At 49.1% G+C, this 25,470-nt stretch overlaps 1 protein-coding gene across 2 annotated transcripts in view; it reads right to left on the reverse strand.

The window, feature by feature from the left end:
- Positions 1–1,036: 1,036 nt before the first annotated feature.
- Positions 1,037–25,470, reverse strand: part of LOC309382106 (solute carrier family 2, facilitated glucose transporter member 4-like) — a 36,424-nt gene continuing 11,990 nt past the window's right edge. Inside the window, exons 1-11 of one of the 2 annotated variants that reach the window (XM_081933582.1) lie at positions 23,595–23,694; positions 18,589–18,705; positions 16,873–17,045; positions 15,168–15,292; positions 14,387–14,502; positions 12,550–12,712; positions 9,681–9,868; positions 9,488–9,592; positions 7,914–8,015; positions 6,312–6,515; positions 1,037–5,307 (exon numbers count right to left, since the gene is read on the reverse strand). In XM_081933582.1, coding sequence (XP_081789708.1) covers positions 5,104–5,307; positions 6,312–6,515; positions 7,914–8,015; positions 9,488–9,592; positions 9,681–9,868; positions 12,550–12,712; positions 14,387–14,502; positions 15,168–15,292; positions 16,873–17,045; positions 18,589–18,705; positions 23,595–23,618 — 1,521 coding nt within the window. In that variant the 5' untranslated portion in view covers positions 23,619–23,694 and the 3' untranslated portion in view covers positions 1,037–5,103. Of the gene's footprint in view, positions 5,308–6,311; positions 6,516–7,913; positions 8,016–9,487; positions 9,593–9,680; positions 9,869–12,549; positions 12,713–14,386; positions 14,503–15,167; positions 15,293–16,872; positions 17,046–18,588; positions 18,706–23,594; positions 23,695–25,470 lie in introns of those variants that run through there. The other variant, XM_081933581.1, reaches the window with a different exon arrangement.

A 25,470-nucleotide genomic window follows, 5' to 3' on the forward strand; every position in this document is an offset into this window, starting at 1 on the left:
TGGAAGGGACCCTGGAGGTCTTCTAGTCCAACCCCCTGCCTAGGAGGGAAGGCTTGAATCGGCCTTGAGCCTGGTGAGATTCGAAGTGCCAAACTGCAGCAGCCGGCAGTCAGCAGAAGTAGCCTACAGGACTGCACTCTAACTACTGTGCCACTAGAAATCGGGAGGATGTGAGTTCAAATCCAGCCTTACCACTCACAAAATCAGACCTCGGGCCAGTCACTTTTCCTCTATGCCGTGGGAAGCACAACAAGGGAGCCAAGCACTTTGGGAATTTTGAGATTGTTGTCCCAAAATCACCCGACTGGCTTTCATGCCTAAAGTGGGACTAGAACTCACAATCTCCTAACCAAGTGGTTAAGAGTTTTGCTCTCCTTTTCCTGAGCTTTTCCTGACCGCGAGAGCCATCAGTGGAACGACTTGCCACCTGAAGTGGTAGGTCCTCCATCCCTGGAGGTTTTTAAGCAGAGACTGGACAACCGTTGGTCTGGGATGGTGTAGGCTCTCCTGCTTGAGCAGGGGGTTGGACTAGAAGACCTCCAAGGTCCCTTCCAACTCTGTTATTCTGTTAAGATTAGCCAAGAGAAGGATTGGGCTGACATGATAGCAGTCTTCCAATGATCTCGGGGGCTGCCCCAAAGAAGAGGGAGTCAAGCTATTCTCCAAAGCCCCTGAAGGCAGGACAACAGAATCGGAATGACAGAGTTGGAAGGGACCTTGGAGGTCATCTAGTCCAACCCCGCACACGACAAGAAGCAACGGATGGAAACTTATCAGGGAGAGAAGCAACTTAGAACTAAGGAAGGGAAAAGTCTCAAATTTTTGCAACCTTCTCTAAATGCTGCTGGCTGGGGAGTTGGTTCTTTTGCCTAAAAATACCAGAAAAATAAAATCGAATCTAACCGAGGTTTAGGCATAACATCTTCATGTTTCCCACGGCCTTCCGTTCCGGGACTCCTTTCTTTTTTAGGAAATTCCTGAGCGATCCAAACATCATCGTGCCAAGCAAGGAAGAAAAACCCCCCAAAGTGTAGCCATCTATCCTTTTTATATACAAATACCGTTTTTTTTTTGTTTTTTTCTAGAAATACATTAGGAAACACACACACACGCATGCACAAAACCTCGGGCCACGTTAAGACATTTTCTCTCGTGACACAAAACCCTTCGCGCCTTGGGGGAGGGGAGGGGGCAAAGTGTTTGGTATAATATTTGAATGTGAATTTTTGCGGGGGGGTTGGGGGCGGTATAGCATTTGTATGAGATTTACAATGTATGGCGGGGGGGTGAAAAGGGGGAAAATCTGTTTGTACAAAACTTTTTTAATTTAAAAAAAAAAAAAAACCTTCGCGCCATTAGACAAAAGCTGGAGGGGGAAAATCTGCTTTTTAAAAAGAATTTTACAATTTCTCACATATATTTTTTTTGTCAGGAGGGGGGGTCGAATTTCCCTGCAGTTTGTCGGCTTCTGTTTTAAAAGTTCCCAGCTGCCGTAGGGGAAATAATAAAAATAACCCATAATTCTAAGTGCTCTTTGTAAGATGCAAAAAAAAAAGAGGTTTGAAAACTTGCAGGGGTTGAAAAATGGGGGGGGGGGAATTCAACACAGAATTCCCACGGATGGCAATGGAGAAAGCGGGACGCAACCCCAGATCTCTGCGTGAAAATTCATTCCTTGCAAACCCTTTTCCTTACTAGCCCTGATGATGCTACCTAGTTAGGTCATGAGACGTCTGCAAGGAAATCACCAAGCTCAGAGAGCATCAAGGACCCCAGAGTGGTTTTCTTCCTCTTCCTCTTCCTCATACTCCTCCTCTTCCCTGCAAGCCCCACTCCCTTCTAGCACTGATGATGTTCCCTAGTTGGGTCATGAAACGTCTGCAAGGAAACCACCCAGCTCAGAGACCCCCAAGGGACCCCTCTTTTCAACCCTGAGCTACGAATATTCTCCTTTAATGGTAGGCGAAGATGCTCCGCAAAATAATTTGTTTGCAAAATCATCCTTTTGGCAATATGAATTTGGTTTTAAGCCTAACCGTTTTCAAGCTCGAAAAAAACACAGCTCCGGTTAGGTTTCCCCCCCCCCTTTTAATCTCAGGCATCTGTGGTGGTTTTGGGGTGGGGGGGCAGCGGCCTGCTAATCGCGGGGACCCAGGAGAGGCAGAAGGCTGGGTTGGGGGGGGGGTTAACCACGCCATCTGATCAGGAATTGACTGTTTGCAAGAGATCAGATCAGCTCCCCGGAGAAGTAGGGCGTCTCTCGCACTCGGACCCCTGAAAGGGAAGGGAGGTCCAGGAAACGGGGGGTCGACAGGGGGGGGATCCCCCTACCCAAGACAGCGACCGAGGGAATGTGGTGCCTTGCAGTGTTTCCCAGCCAGATGGGTGGACTCCAACTCCCAGAATTCAACACTGGTCGTTGAAAAACATTTATGCTGAAAGGGGAATTCTGGGAGTTATTTGAAGGCCACAAGTGCTGAAAGGGGAATTCTGGGAGTTATTTGAAGGCCACAAGTGCTGAAAGGGGAATTCTGGGAGTTATTTGAAGGCCACAAGTGCTGAAAGGGGAATTCTGGGAGTTATTTGAAGGCCACAAGTGCTGAAAGGGGAATTCTGGGAGTTATTTGAAGGCCACAAGTGCTGAAAGGGGAATTCTGGGAGTTATTTGAAGGCCACAAGTGCTAAATGGGGAATTCTGGGAGTTATTTGAAGGCCACAAGTGCTGAAAGGGGAATTCTGGGAGTTATTTGAAGGCCAAAAGTGCTGAAAGGGGAATTCTGGGAGTTATTTGAGACCCACAAGTGCTGAAAGGGGAATTCTGGGAGTTATTTGAAGGCCACAAGTGCTGGAAGGGGAATTCTGCGTGTTATTTGAAGGCCACAAGTGCTGAAAGGGGAATTCTGGGAGTTATTTGAAGGCCACAAGTGCTGAAAGGGGAATTCTGGGAGTTATTTGAAGGCCACAAGTGCTGAAAGGGGAATTCTGGGAGTTATTTGAAGGCCAAAAGTGCTGAAAGGGGAATTCTGCGTGTTATTTGAAGGCCACAAGTGCTGAAAGGGGAATTCTGGGAGTTATTTGAAGGCCACAAGTGCTGAAAGGGGAATTCTGGGAGTTATTTGAAGGCCAAAAGTGCTGAAAGGGGAATTCTGGGAGTTATTTGAGACCCACAAGTGCTGAAAGGGGAATTCTGGGAGTTATTTGAAGGCCACAAGTGCTGGAAGGGGAATTCTGCGTGTTATTTGAAGGCCACAAGTGCTGAAAGGGGAATTCTGGGAGTTATTTGAAGGCCACAAGTGCTAAATGGGGAATTCTGGGAGTTATTTGAGACCCACAAGTGCTGAAAGGGGAATTCTGGGAGTTATTTGAAGGCCACAAGTGCTGGAAGGGGAATTCTGGGAGTTATTTGAAGGCCACAAGTGCTAAAAGGGGAATTCTGGGAGTTATTTGAGACCCACAAGTGCTGAAAGGGGAATTCTGGGAATTATTTGAGACCCACAAGTGCTGGAAGGGGAATTCTGGGAGTTATTTGAGACCCACAAGTGCTGGAAGGGGAATTCTGGGAGTTATTTGAGACCCACAAGTGCTGGAAGGGGAATTCTGGGAGTTATTTGAGACCCACAAGTGCTGGAAGGGGAATTCTGCGTGTTATTTGAAGGCCACAAGTGCTGAAAGGGGAATTCTGGGAGTTATTTGAAGGCCACAAGTGCTAAATGGGGAATTCTGGGAGTTATTTGAAGGCCACAAGTGCTGAAAGGGGAATTCTGGGAGTTATTTGAAGGCCAAAAGTGCTGAAAGGGGAATTCTGGGAGTTATTTGAGACCCACAAGTGCTGAAAGGGGAATTCTGGGAGTTATTTGAAGGCCACAAGTGCTGGAAGGGGAATTCTGGGAGTTATTTGAAGGCCACAAGTGCTAAAAGGGGAATTCTGGGAGTTATTTGAGACCCACAAGTGCTGAAAGGGGAATTCTGGGAATTATTTGAGACCCACAAGTGCTGGAAGGGGAATTCTGGGAGTTATTTGAGACCCACAAGTGCTGGAAGGGGAATTCTGGGAGTTATTTGAGACCCACAAGTGCTGGAAGGGGAATTCTGGGAGTTATTTGAGACCCACAAGTGCTGGAAGGGGAATTCTGCGTGTTATTTGAAGGCCACAAGTGCTGAAAGGGGAATTCTGGGAGTTATTTGAAGGCCAAAAGTGCTGAAAGGGGAATTCTGGGAGTTATTTGAGACCCACAAGTGCTGGAAGGGGAATTCTGCGTGTTATTTGAGACCCACAAGTGCTGAAAGGGGAATTCTGGGAGTTATTTGAAGGCCAAAAGTGCTGAAAGGGGAATTCTGGGAGTTATTTGAGACCCACAAGTGCTGAAAGGGGAATTCTGGGAGTTATTTGAAGGCCACAAGTGCTGAAAGGGGAATTCTGGGAGTTATTTGAAGGCCACAAGTGCTAAATGGGGAATTCTGGGAGTTGAAGTCCACCCTTCTTAAAGTGGCGGAGGCTGGGAGGCACTCTCCATGGAAAGCAGCCTCCCTCCCTCTTGTCTCTCGCAGGGTTGAGTAGGGGCTTTGTAGTCCTTCCTCTGGAGGTGGCATATCGCGAACCCCGTGAAAGAGGAAGCCTCCCTCGGGAGTAGCAAAGAACTCTGTCCATGCTCTTGTGCAATATGCACTCAGGACTTAGCATGACCCCAAGACAACCAGGTACAACATGAGGAAGGGGGGGGATATTTGGCAGTCAGTCTCTCTCCTGGGGGGGACGGACTGGTTTGTGCATCAGCAAAAGAGGGCCACCCAGAGGGCATCTTTCCACCCCAAAGCTTAATTTACAGCAGAGCGAGAGTGATGCCTGCCCTCCCGATCTTCTTTTCATTGCTTTTCTCTTTAAAATATATATATATTTTTTTAAAAAAGTAAATGCAAGCGGACCGAAGAAACCGTTTGGCCGAGACCCCCGAGACCCTCCGGCCAGGCCTTGTGGCCCTAAAGTGCTAGTCAAACCCGGCAATCTTTGCCGCCATCCCTGATTCCACTCCTTGTGGTCTCCTTTCCCTCTCCGCCGTTCCTTTCCCTGCTCTTCCGCACACTGCCTCCTCCCCCCCCGCCTCTTCATTCGTGGCCGTCCGGACTCAGCTCGTCCAGCTCCGTGTAAGGCTTGACCTCGCGGTCCAACAACGACGGGGTGCGTCGGAATGTGGCGGCGATATCGTCAAAGGTGCGCCCGCGAGTCTCCGGCACCTTGAGGTAGGTGAAGATGGCGAAGATGAAGAGGAGGATGGCGAAGATGAGGAAGACGTAAGCACCGATCGCCTCCTGCAAGGGATGACAGAATAACAGAGGTGGAAGGGACCTTGGAGGTCTTCTAGTCCAGCCCCCCCCCCTGCCCAAAAGCATAGAAACATAGGGCTGGAAGGGACCTTGGAGGTCTTCTAGTCCAACCTCCCCCCCCCCGATCATAGAGACATAGGGCTGGAAGGGACCTTGGAGGTCTTCTAGTCTAGCCACCCCTGCCCAAGAGCATAGAAACATAGGGCTGGAAGAGACCTTGGAGGTCTTCTAGTCCAACCCCCCCCCCCCAGATCATAGAAACATAGGGCTGGAAGGGACCTTGGAGGTATTTTAGTCCAAACACACCCCTAGCCAAGATCATAGTCATATAGGGACCTTGGAGGTCTTCTAGTCCAGCCCCCTGCTCAAACAGGAAATCTATACAATTGGAACTACCTATCCAGTCTTTGAGCAAGTAGCTCTCCGGTCTCTTCTTAAAAACCTTCAGTGATGAAGCCCCCACGATTTCTAGTGGCAAGGAGTTCCACTGGTTAATTGCCCTCGCTTGTCAGTTAAATTCCTCTTTAATTCCCAGTTGCTTCTCTCCTTGCTGAATTCCCATCCGTTGCTTCTTGTCCTGCCTTCAGGGGCTTTGGGGAATAGGTGGACCCCCTCCTCTCCCCAAATACGGGAAGGCTGCTCCCCCCCCCCTAGTCCTTCTCTTCATTGGACGTCCCCGATCCCTGCAAAGACTAACTGCCTTCCCAGGTGTTGGCTTTCCTCGTGGCCTCCCTCCTTCCTTTCCTGCTGGGCCATTCGGATCATCGGCCGACGGCTAAAAGCAGGGGTGTCCAAACTTGGGAACTTTAAGACTTGTGGACTTCAACTCCCAGAATTCCCCAGCCAGCCATGCTGGCTGGGGAATTCTGGGAATTGAAGTCCACAAGTCTTAAAGTTCCCAAGTTTGGACACCCCTGGCTAAAAGCATCTCGACAGGTCCACACGGAATCCTCCCTTCCCACCATCCCTTAACCGGGACCCGGACTCACCTGGATGGCCGGGAAGCTCATGCCGATGATGAAGTTGCAAGTCCAGTTGGCAAAGCCGGCTACGGCCATGGCGGCCGGACGGGGCCCCTGGCTGAAGAGCTCGGCCACAATGAACCACGGGATGGGGCCGGGCCCGATCTCAAAGAAGGCCACGAATGCGAAAATGGACACCATGCTGAGGTAGCCCATCCAGGCGACGCTTTTCTGTGGAGAGAGAGAGGAGATCTCCTGAGGGGATTTGAACTGGCAAAGTTCCTGGACACGCAATGCAGATACTGTACGGGATAGTCCTCGCATTACGATGCTTCGTTTAGTGACCGTTCAGAGTGGACATGGCCCTGAAGGAAGGGACCTGCGACTGGTTTTTTTTTCCACGCTTACGACGGTTGCAACGCACGGACGTATTTATGACGGTCGTAGCAGCCATACAGTGAGGTCATCAAAATTCATAGATCAGTAAATAACATGAGCTACTATCAGCCATTTATCTGCATAAAATTAGGAGAAAATATCTATAATCAGTCTTTATTTGGCAGATAAACGTATGCGCTTGGCAAGTGACTCGTATTTATGATGGTCACAGTGTCTCGGGGTCATGCGATCCCCTTTTGCGACCTCCCAAAGAGCAAAGTCAATGGGGGAAGCCGGATTCGCTTAACGACCGTGTGAGTCACTTAACAATTGCAGGGATTCACGTAACAATCATGGGAGGAAAGGACTTGAAATGGAGCAAAATTTACTTAACAACTTAACAAGTTTGGGGCTCCGTCGTGGTCATAAGGCGAGGACTGCCTGTGTAATTGATTGACTAACTTAAGAACCATGGTGATTCACTTAACAACTGAGGCAAGAAAGGTCGCAAAAGGGAGCAAAACTCACTGAACAAATAATAATAATAATAATAAATTTGGATTTATTAGCCGCTCCCTTTCCGGGCAGGACTCGGGGCGGCGTACACTAAGACATATATAAACATACATATATACACAGACATACATGCACGGAGGAGGTAATAGATTAAAACATTTAGACAAATTAAAACCATTAACATGCCCCGTTTAATAAAAACCCAATATACAATAAAAATTTAAAATTTAAAAAAGACAGTCAGGAGGAATATGAAAAGATTACGGTTGAGCCAGGCCGGATGATTGAAAGAGGTGGGTCTTCAACTGTACACGGAATGCTTCGCTTAACAGCAGGAATTTTGGACTCAATTGTTGGGGTCATAAGTCAAGGAACACCCCCCCCCCGTATGGTCAATGATTCGCTTAACGACCGTGCTGCTAACTTAACAACCGCAGAGTTTTTGGTTGAGAAAGGTGACAAAATCGAGCCAAACTCGGAAAACAACTGTTTTGCTTAGCAACCAGAAATGTGTGGCTCGGTTGCAGTCGTAAGACGAGGACTACCTGTGGTTTGGGCGTCTGAGGTGAGGAGGGCTTCCTTTTGGTGGCCCACAGAAGTGGGGAGGACCCATGTAGTTTCCTCCCTCACAAAAGGAAATCGGATACCTGGTTGGTTCAGATTAAGGGACGGCGGAACTGACCGCCACAAGATGCGGCCGATTGGGATGGAGAGAAATGCAGCCCATAGGCTCACCAGAAGGAGGAGCGAAGTCATCATCAAAAGGGCACAGACCCCCATTCCGAATAAGCCCACCATGTGTAACGTCCGCCTTCCTGCCCGCTCGACCAAGAATACCTGGAAGAGAGGGGAAAGGTGATGAACAGGTACTCCCCTGGGGGCCAGGTAAAGGATCCTGCTTGATTTCTATAGCAAATTATTGATAGCAATTTTTGATTTTTATAGCAAACTAGCTGATAACCCTGAGTAGCCTGGGTATGTGTTTATCCCAATTCTATATTAGAAGGACAGTAGAAGCCATTTGAAGGCACAACAGGCTGTATCTTAACAGAACTGGAATCCAAAATGCACACTATCGCTGTCAAAAGTACTGTGGCTTGACACTATAGATGTACTGTAATTCAGTCCTTTTCATTTCAGCGGCCCAGGCGTTCCAGAGTTATGTTAGAACACACAGACACCGACACACCCACCGACAGGGATGGGTTCCTGTATCGGTTCACTTTGCGCGCGCTTTGCGCTGCTCGCACATGATCAGTTGACTGAAAATTGTTCTGCGCTTGCGCAATGTCTACAGTAAATTACTAATAGCAAATTTCAATTTTTATAGCAAAGGTCCCTTCCAACTCTGTTATTCTGCTATTTCAATGTCTATAGCAAATTATTAATACCAAATTTCAATTTTCATAGCAAATTGTACAGGAGGCTGGACTAGAAGACCTCCAAGGTCCCTTCCAACTTTGTCATTCTGTTATTTCAATGTCTATAGCAAATTGTTGATAGCAAATTTCAATGGGGCTGGACTAGAAGACCTCCAAGGGCCCTTCCAGCTCTGTTATTCTGTTATTTCAATTATAGCAAATTATTGACAGCAGATTTTAATTTTTATAACAAATTGAGCAGAAGGCTGGACTAGAAGACCTCCAAGGTCCCTTCCAACTTTGTTATTCTGTTATTTCAATGTCTACAGTAAATTACTGGTAGCAAACTCCCATACGGTACTTGGTAATTGCTAAATTTTGCAGACAACGGGAGGAAGGGATGGCTGGACCTTGACCAACATTTCTCAGTTGTTTTAAGTTGTGTGGACTTCAACTCCCAGAATCCCCCTGCCATCTCTCCCCCCCCCACTTCGCTGAAGTCAAGTTATATTACGTTCACCTCCTACCCACCGTCTGCTAAGAAAGCTACTCTATCCAAAATAAAATGCGACCAAGGAGTTGAACCACATTTGCTCTTCTTTATTTATTCATTTAGTGACCATTCCAAGGGCACTGAACAATCGTGACCTATGACCTTACGACCGTGGCAGGGTCACACACACCCCCGGGTCACAGGATCGAAATCCAGATGCTTGGCAACGGACTCGTATTCACGACGGTCGCAGTGTCCCAGGGTGGCGCGATCCCCTTTGGACAAGCCAAATCCAGAGGGGAAATTCAGCCGGTTCGGATCGGTTTGCTCGAACCAGTTGCGGAAATCACAGGTGGGTTAGCTCTACGCTGTCCTATTTAGGCACCTTTGAGGCCAGCTGCATGCGTGGAAAGCATGTGCGTGAGCAAAGCACATGCATAGAAGGGATCACTTACCGAAATGATGGTGAAGATGGTGTTGACCACGCCCGTTCCGATGGTCGCGTAAATGGGCTGCTCCAAGCCAGCTTTGGTCAAGATGTCGGTGGAGTAATAGAAGACCTAAACAAGGATGGTGAAGGTTCTTTGTGATCCTTGGGGGGGGGTCCCCTGTCCCACCACCCTCCCTCTTTCCGGCAGCCCCACTCACCGCATTGATGCCCGACAGCTGCTGGGACAGCTGCAGGACCACAGCTATCAGCAGGGGCTGGCGGTAGATGCGGGAACGGAAGAGCTGGAGGATGGAGACCTTATGCTCCATGTCCATTCGCCGTTTCTCCTCCTTCATCTCGGTCAAGGCGGCGCTCACATCCTGACGGCCCGTGAGCCGCTTGAGACCTAGGGTGAGGGGACGGGACCCATGGAAGTTAGCAAGAGGGGAGTGCCACCCAATGGGGTGGGGAAAGAGGGAATCCCAGGAACAGGGGAGGGGGAGATGGCATGGGAGAGGATGGATGGCCAACCATTGGGTCTGCTTGAAGGAACATCTCAATCTGGGCGCTTTCCAGGCACTAGGACCGCAATTCCCAGCATCCCTTTGGGATGTTAGCTCAGGATTTTGGGAGTTGTAGGCATCTGGAGGGCAATGGATTTTTGGGGAAGTTGGACAAGATTCCATTGGTGGATCCATAAATACGGTCAACAGTGAGAAGGTGACAGAAGTGAAGAATAGATCAGAAGACTATGTTTATCTTGAGGTTGTTTCCTGTAGTTGTGGGTGCTTCATCACCGGAGAATTTCAAAAACAGACCAAACAACCAATTGCCTTGAGTGGTACAATGTCTCCTGCTTGAGCAGGGGCTGGACTAGAAGACCTCTGGGGTCCCTTCTAGCCTTATGATTCTATGTGTTGTGGTCCACCAGTAGACCTGCGGAGCTGGCAGCAGAGTTGGAGAGCGAGGAGGTTGGGGAGGAGCATGGGCCAGTCCTGGAGTCTGGGGGAGGCTCGGACGAGGGGTCTGCATCGGAGGCAGAGAGGGGGGCCAGGGCCATCTGGGAGTGATGTGCTGCCTCCGGAGCCTCCAGTTGGACATCACGAGGCAGAGGAACAGGGGGAGCCTGTTCCCAGTGTGTGCATGCGCAGAGCCAAAAGGCAAGAACAGTTAATACAAAAGGGGCGACTTGGGAGTAAGGCTTGGAGACCCATTGGCCCCTCCCATAAGCCATAAAAGAGGAGCGCACAGATGTGAGCCTTTGCAGGAAGCAACATTGTTCGTTTTGTTCGGTTCAAACTCTGAAGCTCCGTTTGACTCTGTGGTCTGTGTGGCTTTGCAAAACTAATTGGCCATTAGGGCTCCGGCAGCATTTCAAGGGAGATAAAGGTGGATGCTTATCAGCCTTGCCCTGAAAGACTGTGGCAGACTTCTGTAGGACTTTTCGCAAACTGTTTGTGAATCATTACGGGCTGGGAATGACCATAATTCACAGCCATAGAAATAAAAAGAGGGTTTTGGGGACGAAGCATGCGCTTTGGACTGTCTGAGGAAGCCTAGGTCAGAGCACTCTGTTCTAACTCAGGGGTCTCCAAACTGGCTGCCAACTAACCCTCTTCCTAAGCCTTTTCATCACTTTGTACCTTGGTTGGCTTGGTATAATGCTAAGTCCTGAGTGCACATTGCACAAGAGTGCCGCAGGGCATGTGCAGAGTTCCTTGCTACTCCCTCAGGAGATTCCTTTGGCAGCCTTCCTCCTTCAAGTAGTCCAGAATATTCATTTTCCAGCCAAATTGTCACCTTCGACACCGGTGTGTGTGTCCGTCCGTCCAAACCTGGCCCCTTTAAGGCTCACGGACTCCAAATCCCAGAATTCCCCAGCCAGCAAGGCCTTATCAGAATTCAACACTGGTAGGATAAAAACAAATGTGACTAGACTATTTTCTCACTATTTTTTTTTTGATTGGGTAACTTTCTTAATAGACAGTGGGAACGAAGTAGGCATAATATATCTTGACCAGCAAAGTCAAGGGGGGGGGGGGGGAGAAAGCTGGCTGGGGAATTCTGGGAGTTGAAGTCCACCAGTCTTCAAGTGGCCAAGGTTGGAGACTCCTGATTTAAGACTTGTGGACTTTAACTCCCAGAATTCCCCAGCCAGCTCTCTTTTTTTTCTCACTTTGCTGAAGTGAAGATATATTACACTTACTGCATACCCACCGTCTATGAAGAAAGTTACCCTACATGGCTGGCTGGGGAATTCTGGGAGTTGAAGTCCGCAAGTCTTAAAGGTACAAAGTCGGACACTCCTGATTTAAGACTTGTGGACTTCAACTCCCAGAATTCCCCAGCCAGCTCTCTTTTTTTTCTCACTTTGCTGAAGTGAAGATATATTACGTTTACTGAGTACCCACCGTCTATTAAGAAAGTTACCCTAAGTGGCTGGCTGGGGAATTCTGGGAGTTGAAGTCCACCAGTCTTAAAGTCGTCAAGGTTGGAGACCCCACATTTAAGACTTGTGGACTTCAACTCCCAGAATTCCCCTGCCAGCTCTCTTTTTTTTCTCACTTTGCTGAAGTGAAGATATATTATGTTTACTGCGTACCCACCGTCTATGAAGAAAGTTATCCTACGTGGCTGGCTGGGGAAGTCTACAGTGCTTCAAAAGAGGCTGGGGAAGTCCACCGCACTTCTCCCCAGATCTTACCCAGGGAACGTTCTATTGCAAGTTGTCTTCAACTTATGACGGTTCATTTAGCGACCGTTCCAAGTTACAACAGCGAGGGGAAAAAAGAGTCTCACGAACGCCCCTCTCTTTTGCAATCGTTACAGCGTCCCTACAGTTGCACGATCACAATTCGGACGCTCGGCAAAAGGCATGGATTTACATGACCGCCCTCTGTGACCGTCAACGGGGAAGCCGGGTTCACTTTACAACATAACAGCAGCAGTGATTCACTTAACGACAGTGGCAGCCAGAAAGCTTGTGAAATCGGGCAAAACTCACTTCCCAAAGGTCCCGCTTTGCAACGGGCAGATAGGGCTCGTGGGCTGCGGTCGTAAGTCGGGCTGGGCATGGCCTGTACTCACTTTCTTTGGCCTTGGACTCCTTGTTTCGGATGATGTAGAGGTAGCGCGGGCTCTCCGGGCAGAAAGGGAAGAGCAGCAGCTGCAGGATGGAGGGTACCACGGTGATGCCCATCAAGAGGGGCCAGTAGGTCTCCGTGCCCAACAGGCTCTCCAGGCCGCAGATCTGTGGCAAGAGGGGGGGAAAAGCGGTTGGTTCAAGACCAGCGCCCAATCAACTGGAAGATGCTGCGCTAAATATCAGTGTGTCGAGAAGAGTAGCTGCTCATGTTGGCCGGGTCCCTGATGCTCTCGGAGCGTGGTTGGTTGGTTCTTGCAGGTGTTTCATGACCCAACTAGGGAACACCATCAGTGCAAGGAGGAGGAGGAGGAGAAGGAGGAGGAGGAAAGGAAGGAAGGAAGGAGGGAAGGAAGGAGGAGGAGAGCTGGTGGAGGAAAAGGAGGAGGAGGTGGTGGAGGAGGAGGAGGAGGAGGAGCTTGGCTGTTTTCTTGCAGACGTTTTATGACCCAAATGGGTAGCACCATCAGTGCTAGAATGTGCAAATACCCCTCCCTTCTAGCACTGATGATGTTCCCTAGTTGGGTCATGAAGCGCCTGCAAGAAATATCCAAGCTCAAAGAACCCCCAGGATGCCCCAGTTTTTTCCTCCTCCTCCTCTTCCTCCTCCTCCTCTTCCTCCCTCCTTCTCTCTGCAAACCCCCCTCCCTTCTAGCACTGATGATGTTCTATAGTTGGGTCATGAAACATCTTCCAGAATGCCTCAAGCTCAGAGACCACCAAAGACACCATAGTCAACCACCTCCTCCTCCTCCTCCTCCTCCTCCTCCTCCTCCTCCTCCTCCTCCTCCGCACTGATGATGTTCCCTAGCTGGGTCATGAAACGTCTGCAAGGAACCCCCCAAGCTCAGAGAGCACCAAGGACCCCCACAGTCCAATCTCGGCCTACAGATCTCTTCAATTGGTAGAAAGAGCATCAGTTCCACTTCCCCCAGGCCTCCCAAAGGCTTCCCTGGGGAAGCCTTTGGGAAAACAACACCTTGCATGTTTCACAATAAGAAGCACCCTTAACCTGACCGGCTTGCAATCAATTGCTCACTAGGTATTTAGTCCACAAGAGGCCGGTTTTAGGGACCCCAGTCTCAATATCTGGGACTGGAAATCACAACACTTTATGGTTGCCGTCCTCGACTTGCAACGCTTCATTTAGTGACCCTTCGAAGTTACAACGGCAAAGAAAGTGGCTGACGACCGTTTTTCACACTTACGACTGTTGCAGCCACCTCCGCGGTCATGGGGTCAAAATTCAGACGCTTGGCAACGGGCTCCTATTTACGAGGTCACGTGCCCCCGTTTGGCAACCGTCTGACAAAGCAATGTCCATGGGGAAGCCGGATTCGTTTAACAACTGCGTGAGTCACTTAAGAACGGCGGGGATTCATCTAACAACTCTGGCAAGGAAGGGCGTAACATGGGGCAGAATTTGCTTCACTGTCTCCCTTAGCAACAGAAGTCTCCACCGTGGTCGTAAGTCGAGGACTTAACCTGGACCCCGTGGACAGAGGGTTTCCTGGACTTCAGTGGCGTTTCTCACAAGTAAGTAATTTAAACTCACAGGGAGCCGCAACAGAGGGAGGAAAGAGCCGCATGCGGCTCTGGAGCTGCAGATGCCGACCCCTGACAAAAGTTCACTCCCACCCCCAGCCTCAGTGCCCCTTACCACATGAGGGGGAAACCCCCCCCCCCCGTTTTCGTTCCAAGTCAGGGCAAGTCAAGTCCAGCCTCCTCCCCTTTGACCTCATCCCCTCCCCCCCTTCCAAACGTGGGGAGGGGGCTGCTTACCTGGGCCAATAGGATCCCGATGACAATGGCCAGCTGGTTCAGGGTCCCCAAAGCCCCCCGAAGCTTGGTGGGGGCGATCTCCCCCACATACATGGGGACCAGTCCGGAGGCAAATCCTGGGGGGGAGGGAAAGAAGGGGGGGTGAACGAGACTCCTAAATTGCCCCTACCCAGAGGGGGAATCCATTGAAGTGGGGGGAAAAACGATGTTGAAAAACCATCACTGGACTAGTGTGGAGGCATGCTGCTCCTGAACATGGAGGCTTGACAGGAAGGAGGCCCCGGATTTGCGAAACTGAAGCTCAACCTGGGTTAGCTCAAACCCCCCCCCCCCCCACACACACACACATCAACAGCCCTGCTTCCTTTGATGTTAGGACATTTTTATCCGCTTTCTCATATTGTAGAAGTTGGAAGATTGATTGGTTGATTGGGTCAATTTTCATCCATCCATCCATCCATCCATCCATCCATCCATCCATCCCTTGATTGCATTGAGATACCATTCTAGTCAAGACTGATTCAGTGCAATTGAGATAGTGACTTCGAGTCCCCTCCAAAAGTTGGCTGGGTGACTTTGGGCCAATCACCAGGAGACTGGGAGTTCTAGTCCCGTCTTAGGCATGAAAGTTGGCTGGGTGACTTTGGGCCAATCACCAGGCGATGGTGAGTTCTAGTCCCCCCAAAGATCTCCTCCTCTGGGCTCCCTTCCTCTCCGTTACTCAAGACCCGCCAGGGGCATGAAACGGTGACACCCCCCCCCCAACCCGCCACTCTCTTACCTGAGAAAGTCCCGATCACAAACCGGCCGAAGATCATCATCTCGTAGGATTTGCCCAGCTTGGCCAGCCCCATCAAACCCCCACTGATGAAGGCCAGACCGTTGTTGATGATCATGGCCCTTTTTCTGGAAGGAAAGGAGACCACATGGCATGGACAACGAAGCTCGCTTGTGGGAGGAGGAGGGGGGGGCAGGTCCCATTTTGCACCCAGGCGGGGTCCCGTCAACTTTTGGGGGTTTCCCCCATGGAGAAAGGCCTGTAGCAACCCAATCAGACCGTGTTCCGCCCGTCAATTTAACCAGGACTAGCCGATAGCCCAGCATTGCCCGGGTATTTATTTATAGGGGGGAAAATGTCCGGACCAAACGTAATTTCTAATATTGGATTTTCCCCCTTACCAGAGGGAGCCCCCTTGTGGAGTACTGTGAAGCCGTTACCGCGCCAACTCCACTTTACAGTAGAATCAATTTTACAGCAGTACGGTAGAAGCCATTTTAAGGCACAACAGGCTGTATCTTAATGGAACGCAGACCCCCAAGGGCTGTTAGGGGTGTCTTACCCCCACAGTATTTTTCTCCAGAGAGTAAGTCATCTGTGTACCAAGTTAATATATATATAAACTAGGCTTAGTGGCTAACACATCTGCCTAATATGTAATACAGCCCAGGTTCGAATCCCAGTAAGGGTATAGCTAGCAGATGAGAGTTAAATAGCTTGAAATAGATCTATACTAGTCTCCCTTTATTTATTTATCAGCACAAATACAACACAAACATAGCAAAGGCAACATTAAAAATAAAAATATGGTTTTCTGCCTGGATGGTCTTCTGTAATGAGCCGAATGACAGAAAGAGGGAGTAGTGAGCTCCCTCCCATATTTGGGCATACCAGGGGTTGTAACACAAATACATACCTATTTCCCTGGCTCAGCTGATAAGGAGGAGAGCCTGTGGCTTAGTGGCTAACACATCTGCCTAATATGTAATACAGCCCAGGTTCTAATCCCAGTAAGGGTATGGCTAGCTGATGAGAGCTAAATAGCTTGAAATAGATCTATGCTAGTCTCCCTTTATTTATTTATCAGCACAAATACAACATATATCACTTAACTCACAACTGCCGCAAAGTGGTGGGAAATATCTCCATACAGGCAGTCCTCGACTTACAACATTCGTTTAGTGACTGCTCAAAATTAGAACTGCACTGAAAAAGATGACTCTCAGGACACCTTCTCACCTTTACGACCGTGGAAGCTTCCCTGCGGTCACGCGATCAAAACTCGGACCCATGGCGAGAGGCTCTGGTTTACAACGGTCGCAGTGGTTACACCATCCCCCTTTTGGCGACCTTCTGATGCGCAAAGTCAATGGGGGGGAGGCCAGATTCGCTTAACAACCGTCGGACTAGCTTAACCGCGTCAACGATTCGCTGAACGACCGCGGCAGGAAAGGTTGTAAAATGGGGCAAAAATAACTGAACGAACGTCTCCGTTAGCCACAGAAACGTTGGTCGTAAGTCGAGGACCACCTCTATTCACGCCTCTCGTGAATCAAGGACCCTCTTCGGTTCATTCGTGAGCGGGTCTAGCCGCCTGGGCCTGGGCCCTCGCCCTCTGCTTGTAGCGCGCTCTGCCCATGCTCAGAGGAGGTTCCCCTTCTTCCCCGCTAGGTAGGAGCCCACCCTGGGAGGGAGGGGGAGGACTCACCTGCCCAGCCATTCGGAGACCACGCCCACCATGAAGGAGGAGAGCATCCCTCCAAGGGAGAAGATGGAGACGGAGAGGGACCACAGGACGTTGAGCAGGGCCGGGTCGATGGAGGTGGCGTTCTCCACGCCCTGACGGTGCATCCAGGTCGCATTGTAGCTCTGCTCGATGATCTGGGAGGGGAGAATTCGAATAAACAACAACATTCAGCCTTTTCAATGCCTTTTTCCCCGCAAGACGCAACGGCTCTGCTTGCTTTTGAGGAGATTTATTGATTGATTTATTTTAGGAAACGTAGGAAATTTCTGAGACTTGTCTGTTAGGAACAACAATGAAGTGTTTCCTGCAGCTTTCCGTTCATTTCCAGGAACAGCCCAAGATCTGAATTGTCCGATATTTCCTTCTCTTTGTGTGGATTTGAGCTACTCTGGGCAAAGGGGAAGCGTTCTCCGGACTAGAAGATCCAAGCAGTCCTCGACTTACGACCGCAATGGCATCCAAAACGTCTGCCGCAAAGGGAGACAATTGTTAAGGGAATTTTGTCCCAGTTTAACGGCTGTTAAGGAGATCACTGCCGTCGTTAAATTAGTCCCGGTTGTTAAGTGAATCTGGCATCCTCACGGACTTTGTCGGAAGGTCGAAAAAGAGGATCGGGATGCTATGACCGTCATAACTACGGGTCCGTGCTCCCAGCGCCTGAATATTCACCGCCTGATCATGAGGAGGCCATAAAGCATGAAAAGCGGTCCTAAGTCACTGTTTTTCGGGGCCGTCGTAACTTTGAACGGTCGCTAAATGAACTGCTGTAAGTTGAGGACAGCCTGTACACATTTAAAATATTCTAGGTGGGACACTATCACAATGGCAGAAGTCCCACCCAGAAGCTTGATATAATATTCAGTTGAATATTCCATTTTTCACACTTTTGCAGGGCAAAGCTTTTGGTCCCACGGTTGCAGTGGCCATTTTGACTTTTTTGACCTAGCTCTCCAGGAAGGACCTCGGGAAGAGCTGTAGGACCTGGTTGGAGATCGATCTTCATGCGTGGACATCCTTGGAGTCAATGGGAACTGATCGCGAGTCAGAAGGTCAATCCATGGGAAGACCCAGCTATCTTGGGAAGTCCACAAAAGTGGGAAGATATGAGAAGACAAGGAGGACCAGCAGTATGGAAGAAAGACTCAGTTATAATGGCGACGGAGGCACTGATGGAAGAGCTGAAGGATCAGGTTGGGGAGACATCTTCATGGAGAACATTCTAGGAGGTAGTTAAAAGTTGACCTTGCCTTGATGGTCTTCATCCACCAATCAACCCATACAACCTCCAGAGAAGTCCATAAGCTTTGGAAAGGGAGAAGAGAAGAGAAGAGAAGAGAAGAGAAGAGAAGAGAAGAGAAGAGAAGGAAGGAAGATGGATGGACTGAGTTGTAATGGTGATGGAGGCATGCTGAATTCTGGTCAAGTTCTGGGAATTCTGGGAGTCGAAGTCCACCAGTCTTAAAGTCCTCAAGGTCGAAAAACACGGAGCTAGGTGGTCACTAAGAGAGGACACTGGTCTTAAGGCCAGATAACCAATCAGTCCACCCTACCCACCACCCACTAAAAAGCCACCCAGCAGCTCTCGGAAACGACTTCAGCAGCTCTTCACCTCTTTCGAAATGGACTCCGCTGACGGCTTCCCCTCCCCAGCCCCAGGACGCAGCTTGGTTGGTTTACCTTTTGGGGTGCATTGATCACCCCGATGTTGTACCCGAATTGCAAGGATCCCAAGATGGCTGTGAAGACAGACAGGATTAAGACGGGGGTGATTTCACTTCCATCCGCCTCCGTGCCCTGAAAAACAGAATTCCCGGTTAAGTTCGCGGAAGGGAGAAACGGGGGACCCCGGCACATTTGGGGTGAATTGCCCAAAAGCCAAGCAGGCCCCCTCAATTAAATTGGTGCTTTGCTTTCCTTTGTTTACAGCGTTACCCACTTTAAGGTACGGGGACTTCGACTCCCAGAATTCCCCAGGCAGCCATGGCGGCTGAGGGATTCTGGGAGTTGAAGTCCAGTTGTCTTTCAATGATTAAGGTGCAGGTGGGTGGACTTCAACTCCCAGAATACCCCAGGCAGCCATGCCGGCTGAGGGATTCTGGGAGTTGAAGTCCACCCCTCTCGAAACGGCTCCGGTGTGTGCCTGCTGCTACCGGCTGCTCCACCTTCTTGCAAACCAGCCGGGCAGGCCGATTCGGAAACGTGCAGCCACAGGCCCATAATGCACAGCCCTCGCGGCAACATTCCCTGGTGCAAGACAGGGCACGCGTCCGGGGGCACAAAGGATGGATGCCTTGCGTATTTAAAATCCCCAATCCTTTTTCCTCCTTCCCCGTTTTGCGAGGTGTCGGAATTCCTCGTGGATAAAAACGTCTGGACGGAGGCCAGACAGACGCAGCCCAAGGAGCCCAAATATCACCAATTTCCTGCTGCAATCCTATTTCTCCTCCCCCCACACTTTTTAACTACACCCTACATTCCCCACACACACACCACACACATACAGAAAAAATGAGATTTACAGGGCAGCCGCGATGCCAAACAATGGAAGGTGGAGAATTATGATTAATTTCCGGAACGGTTGCTACCCGGCGGGGATCGGGACAAGCCCAGCACGGCTCAGGATGGCGTGCAAAAGTCAATGTTTGATTTAAGCATTTAGATCCGAACCGCGATATTGCGGCCCTCGCGGCCCACGACGAGGAAGAGAGAGAGGACGGAAGGCAACGCACAGCCGCACACTGCGTTGTTGTGCAAGGAAGTCAGTGAAGGGATGAGGGGGGAGGGAATCCTGCACTGTCAGAAATAGAACTCTCTCGTTCGTGTGTATGTGTGTATGTGTGTGTGTTGGCTATTAAAAAAACCTGGTGTAGGGTCTGCTGCTTGGGCAGGGGGTTGGACTAGATGACCTCTAAGGTCCCTTCCAACTCTGTTCATCTCTATCTGTATCTGAAAATCAACCAACACCCTGCCCCCTGCCGTTTCAATCCTGAAGGCAAAAGTCCATCCCAATACAACAGACGGTCCTCGACTTACGACCGTTCACTTAGTTACAACAGCACTGACCGTTATTCACCCTTACGACCTTTGTAGTGTGCCCATCGTCGCGTGATCCAAATCCAGACCTCTTGGCCACGGACTCGTATTTATGACGGTCGGAAACGTCCCGGGGGGTCAGGGGAATCCCCCTTTTGCGACCTTCTGACAAGTAAAATCCAGTCGGAAGCCCGATTCACTTAATGGCCGCGTGACTCACTTAACCATTGCAGGGATCCACTTAACAATCGTGGGAAGAAAGGACTTAACCTAACGTCCCAACCAGGGCAATTTGCTTGACAACAGTGGCCAAGAAAGGTCGTAAAACGAGGCGAACCTCGCTGAACAAATGTCTCGCTTAGCAACAGAAATCTTGGGCTCCATGTCGAGGACCAACTGTAGCGCCGTTGGACGTCAGCGGCATTGACAAAATCCCCGTCTTGTCAATTGCAAAAGGCGGACATCTTTGAGACCCCATGAAATATTCACATTAGCCTCTCCTGGGTCCTTGGGAAGGACTCCAGAGGTGGATCAAAAGGCCCAATCCTGTTTGACCGGCCATAATCATCCAAAACATCTGGAGCACCAATGAATACCTTCCTCATTGACAAAATCCCCGGTCAATTTCAAAAAAGGCAGCTTTGATTAGGAGCAGCTGACATCCTTACCGGAAAATCTTTAACACTATCAAACAACATCTGCCTATCCTTTATCCATCTGTCAAGTCCTGGGGAAGGACTTATTAGGTGGCCAGAAAATGCCCTCCCCTCTCTGCACATCTGGCTGATTGCAATGAACCACGTAATAATAACGGCTCAACTGCTGGGTTAAAAACACCGATGGATGGAAACCGATCAAGGAGAGAAGCGAATTGGAATTGAGCAGAAACTTCCCAACAGGGAGGACAATTGACCCGTGGAACAACACGCCACTAGAAATCGCAGGTGCTCCATCGCTGGAGGTTTTTAAGAAGACTTATCTGAAATATAATATAGGGTCTCCTGCTTGAGGAGGCTGGACTAGAAGACCTCTAAGGCCCCTTCCAGCTCATTCGTTCTGTTATTATTATTACCAAATCCAGTTTCAACCCCTGGCTAATTCAACCACCAACCGGAAAAATCACTGAGGATAACAGCTTCCAGTTCAAAGAAGGTCTCTTTCCAAAATGCAACGGACACCCAGCCCCATGTTCCCCAGCCCCTTCCATAATCCTTGCCCTCAATGATCCCAGACAGCCTCAGACCAGTGCTGGCCATTTTCCTGGAAGGATGAAATGGCTGCCGGTCACTTCCTTGGTGTCCCATTGCTATTTGGTTTTATTTCATTTTTATTTATTAAATGTATTTGGAAACAACTCTGGGTGGCTTCCAGATCCTTAAATTCGCATCCAAAGCCAGTCAATTACACAGCCAGTCCTTGACTTTACGACCACAACGGAGCCCCAAACGTCTGCGTCTGAGCGAGGCAGCTGTTAAAAAGAATTTTGCTCTGTTTTAAGTGCTTTCTTCCCACGACTGCTAAATGAATCCCTGCTGTTGTTAAGTGAGTCACACCGTCATTAAGGGAACCCGGCTCCCCCCACGGACTTTGCTTGTTGGAAGGGCGCAAAAGTGGATCACGTGATCCCGGGACACTGTGGCCGTCGTAAATAGGAGTCAGTTGCCAAGGGTCTACATTTTGATCACGTGGCCATGAGGCGGCAACAGTCGTAAGTGTGAACAATGGTCGTAAGTCACTTTTTTCAGTGCTGTTGTAACTTCGAACAGTCACTAAACAAGCAGTTGTAAGTCAAGGAGAACCTATAATGCAATCAAACTCTTACTGAGATCGAAAACAAAGAATAGATCTCTGTCGTTTATTCTCTCCCAACCATTCGCATCCAACAAAAAATACACCAAATATATTTGCAGTCAGAAAGATAGATAGATGGATGGATGGATGGATGGATGGATGGATGGATGGATGGATGGATAGATAGATATAGATAGATAGATAGATAGATAGATAGATGATAGATAGATAGATAGATAAATAGATAGATGAATAGATAGATGAATAGATAGATGAATAGATAGATAGATGAATAGATAATTAGATAGACAGACAGACAGACGTGAATAGTTGATAGATAGATGGTAGGTAGGTAAGAAGATAGATAGATTAGATAGGTAGAGGTGGATGGATGGACATAGATGGATAGACAGACAGGCAGACAATAATAGATAATAGCTAGATGATAGATAGATATAGATGATAGATGATAGATGATAGATAGATAGATAGATAGATAGATAGATAGATAGATAGATAGATAGACAGACAGACAGACAGACAGACAGACAGACAGATAGATAGATAGATAGATAGATAGATATAGGTAGAGATAAATATTGATAGATAGAGATGAATAGATGATAGATAGATGATAGGTAGGTAGAGATAAATATTGAGAGAGAGAGACAGAGAGTGAGAGGTGAATAGATGATAGATGATAAGTAGGTAGAGATAAATATAGATAGAATGGTAGAGAGAGAGAGAGAGATGAATAGATAGATGATAGGTAGGTAGAGATAAATATTGAGAGAGAGAGACAGACAGAGAGTGAGAGATGAATAAATGATAGATGATAAGTAGGTAGAGATACATATAGATAGAAAGATAGATAGATGATAGATGATAGATAGATAGATAGATAGATAGATAGATAGATAAATGAATAGATAGATGATAGGTAGGTAGAGAATAAATATTGATAGATAGAGACAGACAGATAGACAGACAGAGATGAACAGATGATAGGTAGATAAATATTGATAGACAGACAGAAAGATAGATAGATAAAGATAGATGAATAGATGATAGGTAGATAAATATTGATAGACAGAGAGACAGATAGATAAGAGGTAGGTGGATGGACAGACAGACAGACAGACATTCCCTGTTTCCCTCAGGGGAAGGGAAAAGAGAGCTATTCTCATGCCAACTTTTCCTGCCCGTTTTTTTGAGGGGGGGAGGACCCTCCTTTTGCCATCCTGGGGTGCTGAAAACACACACACACACACACCGGGTGAAAATCGGGCCCTTCCCCCGGCCTCCCTCCTCCTGGCCCAGGGGGCATTTCCCCACCAGAAGAGCTTCCTGCCTGCCCTGCCCGGCTGGGTCCAGACTCCAGAGTCACACCTGGAGAAAGCAGGTGAGAGTGTCAACCCGCCCAGGTGCGCCAGACAGGAAATCGGACGGGGAATCCGCTCCATTTGAAGGCAAGGCCGAAAACGGACGAGGACCCTGCGGGTTTTAATGCTCCAAGGACCCCCTTTGGCTCCCTTCGTTCGTCCTTCCGAAGTTGGGAGCATTGCACAGCCCAGGGCTCCCGGCTCCCTTCTCCCGAGTCTTCCCAAGCTCCCTTCCTTCCTTCTCTTCCCCTCCCAAGGTCATTCTCACCTCCCACCGGAGTCCCTCCTGTCCCCAGCATCCTAAAGACAGCCCAGCCGGGACCCCAGACCCAAATCCCCCTCCGTCCACACACACACACACACACATCCTCGAGCCCGCAATTGCCGCCTGGCACAAAGCCCACCCATTTACCCACCCACCCTGAAGAGCCCAGCGCCCACGTTTTGGGGAGGGGTCCTCAAAGCAGAAGTACTTACCCTCCTCCTTCTCCCCAGCCCCATCCTCAGCAAGCGGGCCGGCCGGCAAAAAATATATATCCCCCACTTCTTAGCAACTGGCACTGGCAACTACACAAAAAGTAGCTTGCGAGCGAACACACCGAACACACCCCGTGCCCGCCCCTTCCCTCCCCTCTCCCCCCCTTTTCTCTCTCTCTAGGGAAGGGTTGAGTTCACAGGGAGGAGCCCCAGGCCAGGATAAGGAGGGGGGGGAGCCACCAGCAAGAGAGACACAATTGCAAAAGCGTCTGCGAATTGTGGGTCGCCTCCAGTAGGAAGCCCCCTCCCCTCTTATTGCCCCCTTGCCCCCCAGATGTTGGAAGAGACCGGGGGCTCGTGGGGGGCTCCAGACAGGGGTTGTTTATATGGAATTTTCATTTATTTACTGTGAAGCCAACGGAAGCATCTTCGAAGGAGATAAAGCAATATTTGGCACAAAGCGTTGTGTGTTGTGTTGCACGGGGGGGGGGATTCTGCTGCCCGTCTCAGTGTGTGCATTTGTGTGTATGTGAGAGAGAGGGAGGGGCAAAGAGAGAGAGAGAGGGGGGGGAAATTCTGCAACCAGTCTCAACTATTGGCAGGAATGTAGCTTGTGTGTATATACAAGAGTTGGAAGGGACCTTGGAGGTCGTCTAGTCCAACCCCCTGCTCAGGCAGGAAACCCTACACCACTTCAGACAAATGGTTGTCTAGTCTCTTCTTAAAAACTTCAAGTGTTGGGGCATTCACAACTTCTGGAGGCAAGCTGTTCCACTGACAGCATGCTGTGTGTTTGTGTATTATTATTATTTTGAGGCCTGAAACAGAAAAATACATCTACTTGCATCAATGCACACGATGGGTGTGTTTGTGTAGTTTTGTGCAAACGGGGGAATGTTCTGCTTCAGGCAGGAAGCCCCACATATGTCAGAAGCTCTTGAGGCCCCCCAAAATACACAAACAGACGCAAACTCACAAAACAGTTGGTCTCTGCCTCCTTCGGGGGTTTTCTGCCTGAAAACAGAAACATTTCTCTCTTTGAATAAATGTAGTTTGTGCGAGTGGCTTTGTGTGTATTTGCGTACTTTTGGCCCTGTCAGTCTCTCTGGCTGGTTTGTGGTTTTTGTTTGCCTGGAAACAGAAACATTTTACCTCTTTGCATAAATGAAGTTTAGGTTGTTGGTGTGTGTGCGTTTGTGTGTATTTGTGTATTTTTGTGCCTGTCAGAATCTCTGGCTGGTTTGCAAGTTTTTTTGCCTGGAAACACACACAAAAAATATCCCTCGTTGCATATTTGCATAAATGTAGTTTGTGTGAGTGGGTTTGTGTGCATTTGTGTATTTTTGTGCCTGTCAGAATCTCTACCTGTTTTGGAGTTTTCTGCCTGAAAACAGAAAAAAAAAATTCTCTCTTTGCATAAATGAAGTTTAGGGTGTGTGTTTGTGTTTGTTTGTGTATTTTTGTGCTGTCAAGAGCCTCCGTTTGCATTTATTTTCTCTGTGTTTGTGCCTATGGGCCTGTGTATTTTCCATTGCTAAACTCTCTGGCTGGCTTTGAAGCAGGAAATTTCTTTCCCTGTTGCATTTCTGCCTGCCTCTACGTTCCTGAGTTTAAAGATGGACAGAGACCCCCCCCCAAAATGGGGTGGGGGTGGGGGGATGAGTGCCCCCCCTTAAGGAAATTTGCAAGTCTTCCTGCAATAGAAAATAAGGGGCACGCAAAGTACACATCTGCAATTTTGACTTTTCCCCTATTTTTCTCTGTCTTAAGGATTTTTCCTAGCCGCCCCCAGGCGTGGGAACTTGGGAGGGGTGAGGATTTGGGGAAGGGCCAGCGGGTGGGGGTGAGGGGGGGTGAGGAATGGGACAGTCTGGGA

The sequence above is a fragment of the Natrix helvetica genome, assembly GCF_964273705.1.
Source record: "Natrix helvetica genome assembly, chromosome: Z".
In the NCBI taxonomy this organism is placed as follows: Eukaryota; Metazoa; Chordata; class Lepidosauria; order Squamata; family Natricidae; genus Natrix; species Natrix helvetica.